This window comes from Atta colombica, unplaced genomic scaffold, assembly GCF_001594045.1.
Source record: "Atta colombica isolate Treedump-2 unplaced genomic scaffold, Acol1.0 scaffold112, whole genome shotgun sequence".
In the NCBI taxonomy this organism is placed as follows: domain Eukaryota; kingdom Metazoa; phylum Arthropoda; class Insecta; order Hymenoptera; family Formicidae; genus Atta; species Atta colombica.
Genome location: NW_017259198.1, coordinates 779,024 through 781,952, shown reverse-complemented (window position 1 = coordinate 781,952; position 2,929 = coordinate 779,024). Strand labels below are relative to the sequence as shown.

The window sequence follows — 2,929 nt, the reverse complement described above, 5'->3', positions numbered from 1 at the left end:
AACTTGCGATAATAAGTTTAATTTCTTAAAATTAATTTATAAAAAAATTATTAGAAGTTAATTTTCTAAGAAAAAATTATTTATTTTATGTTTTTTTACTTATTTCTTCACAAAAAATTGCTTATCGATTCTATTTATAAGTTAATCGATATTTTCTATACATCATAATTAACGTTACAGGCTGATGACGAGGGATATAATTATCCTAGACCGGCAAATCAACTTATACCAGGTACTTCAGGAGGAACTGGTAAACCAGGAGGATTTCTAACTGCTCCCGGAGGATATCCTTCTGGTGGTCCAGGTACACCTAGAGTTTCTGGAGAACAAGGAACTCCTGGTGGACAATCTGGAAGACCAGGTGGTTATCCATCGGGACCGGGATTTCCAGGACGCTCAGGCGGTGCTCAACCAGGGAGACAACAGCCTAGCTTTCCATCAGGTCCAGGACCTTCGGAGGGATATCCTAGTAGACGACCATCGATTCCATTTCCGAGCGGTGAACCAACAGGAAGGCCAGGAACGGGTCCCGGTATATCGAGTGGACCAAGTGGACCAGAAGGGTTTCCAACAGGGCCAAGTGGTGGATATCCTAGTGGCAGACCTGGTGGGCAAGAACCAGGTGGATTTCCAAGTGCGCAAAGACCTTCCGGATACCCGAGTGGTGGGCTCGATCAGGGAAAACCAGGTCTTGGATATCCTACTGGTCGACCGGGTGGACAAGGACCAAGTGAAGGATACTCTAGCGGTCAAGCTCCTGGAAGTTATCCCGGTGAAGTACAAAAGCCTAGTGGCCCGGAAAGTGGATATCCTAGTGGAGGGCCAGGAACTGGCTATCCTGGAGGTACTCAAAGATCACCTAGCGGTCCAGGCCTTCAGGGAGGATATCCAGGAGGAACAAATGGTCTCCAAAGTACTGGTCCACAAGGTGGACCCTCTACTAGCGGCTATCCTAGTGGTAGACCAGAAGCGCAAAGACCAGGAGGTTATCCAGGCGGCCCAGGTCCGCAAGGACCAGGAGGATTCCCAGGTGGGCTAGGCCCGCAAGGATCAGGAGGGTTCCCAAGTGGATCAGGCCCGCAAGGACCAGGAGGATTCCCAGGTGAACCAGGCCAGCAAGGACCAGGCCCACAAAGACCAGGAGGATTTCTAGGTAGATCAGGCCCGCAAGGACTAGGAGGATTCCCAGGTGGGCCAGGTCCGCAAGCACCAGGTCCGCAAGCACCAGGTCCGCAAACACCAGGTCCGCAAGGACCAGGATTCCCAAGTGGGCCAGGCCCGCAAGCACCAGGTTCGCAAAGACCAGGAGGATTCCCAGGTGGACCAGGCCCGCAAGCACCAGGATTTCCGGGAGCTGGTCATCCAGTAGGTTCTGGCGGACCTGGCGAATATACACATGAAGATGAGGGAACATATGATGAAGGTGATTATTCAGCTATTCCTGGCGAACCTGGTCGCGATTATCCTATATACAGTGAAATTCCGGAGACCAGTTTCCGTTGCGATGCCCAACAATTCCCTGGTTATTATGCCGATGTGGAAGCTCAGTGCCAAGTTTTTCATATATGTGCCAACAATAAGACCTACGATTTCCTTTGTCCAAACGGAACAATTTTCCATCAACAATTTTTCGTTTGTGTATGGTGGAATCAATTCGACTGTAACTCCGCGCCAAGCCTTTACTATTTAAATGAAAATATTTATGACTACACCATAATGGGGGCACAAGATCAAGGACCTGCAGGACCTTCTAGACCTAGTACTTATCCAGGAGGTCCAGGTGTTCCTAGTGGTCCAGGAGGTCCAGGTGTTCCTAGTAGTCCAGGAGGTCCAGGTGTTCCTAGTAGTCCAGGTGGTCCAAGTTATCCAGGAGGTCCAAGCGCTCCTAGTGGTCCGAGTTATCCAGAAGGTCCAGGCGCTCCTGGTGGTCCGAGTTATCCAGGAGGTCCTAGTGGTCCGAGTTATCCAAGAGGTCCAGGCGCTCTTAGTGGTCCCAGTTATCCAGGAGGTCCAAGCGCTCCTGGTGGTCCAAGTTTTCCAGTAGGTCCAGGCGTTCCTAGTGGCCCAAGTTATCCAGAAAGTCCAAGCGGTCCTAGTTATTCAGGAGGCCCACAACGTCCTGGCGGTCCAGGTTATCCAGCAGAGGGACCTCAAGGTCCATCAGGACCTCAAGGTCCGTCAAGGCCTGGCGGTCCAGGTTATCCAGGAGAATTGGGAGCTCCATCCGGTCCGAGACTGCAAAGTAAACCAGGTCCTGGATATTTAGGTCCGCCATCAGGATCATCTGGTCCTCAAGGGCCTCAAGGGCCAGGTGGACCAGGATATCCTAGAAGACCTGAAGGATCTAGTGGTCCGGGACCATCGACGAGACCTCAAGGACCATCGATGAGACCTCAAGGACCTAGTGGTCCGGGATATCCAGCACCAGGTGGACCATCTCCAGGATATCCAGGACAAACTCAAGGACCCACTGGTCCACAAGGTCCAAACTTCCCGAGTGCACCAGGTCGTCCACAAGGCCCAAATGGATATCCCAGCGGTAGACCAAGTGGTCCAGCATTCCCAAGTGGGTCTTCCGGGCCAGGAGGTATCCCTGGAAAACCTGAGACAGGTTCACCGTTCCCACCGCAAGGACCAGCGAAGCCTGATCGTGAGTACTTGCCGCCGCGGATTGGATAAACATGAAGCTTGTAATAATGAAACTTACGGTACCTAACGACAACTTTCGTTAATGCCGGATGACGTGTAAATACGAGCCTCTATACTTGCGTATATGCAATACAGTGATCGATTATTCATATTGCATTTACACTTTTACATATAAGGAATTTGATTATTCTGCTTAACTGTTTATTCATCTTTTCTGGAACTTCCACGTAGATAATTGATGCTATTTATATCATTGTATGTGTTCCGATTAGCTTTAGTA

The 2,929-nt window shown here is 50.2% G+C and overlaps 1 protein-coding gene across 1 annotated transcript in view; it reads left to right on the top strand.

The window, feature by feature from the left end:
* LOC108694042 (collagen alpha-1(I) chain-like) overlaps window positions 1-2,750 on the top strand; it is an 8,489-nt gene extending 5,739 nt beyond the window's left edge. The window contains 2 exon segments of the mRNA XM_018203293.1: window positions 181-1,228; window positions 1,310-2,750. Of these exon segments, the coding sequence (XP_018058782.1) occupies window positions 181-1,228; window positions 1,310-2,679 (2,418 nt within the window). The 3' untranslated portion in view covers window positions 2,680-2,750.
* Window positions 2,751-2,929: the final 179 nt, after the last annotated feature.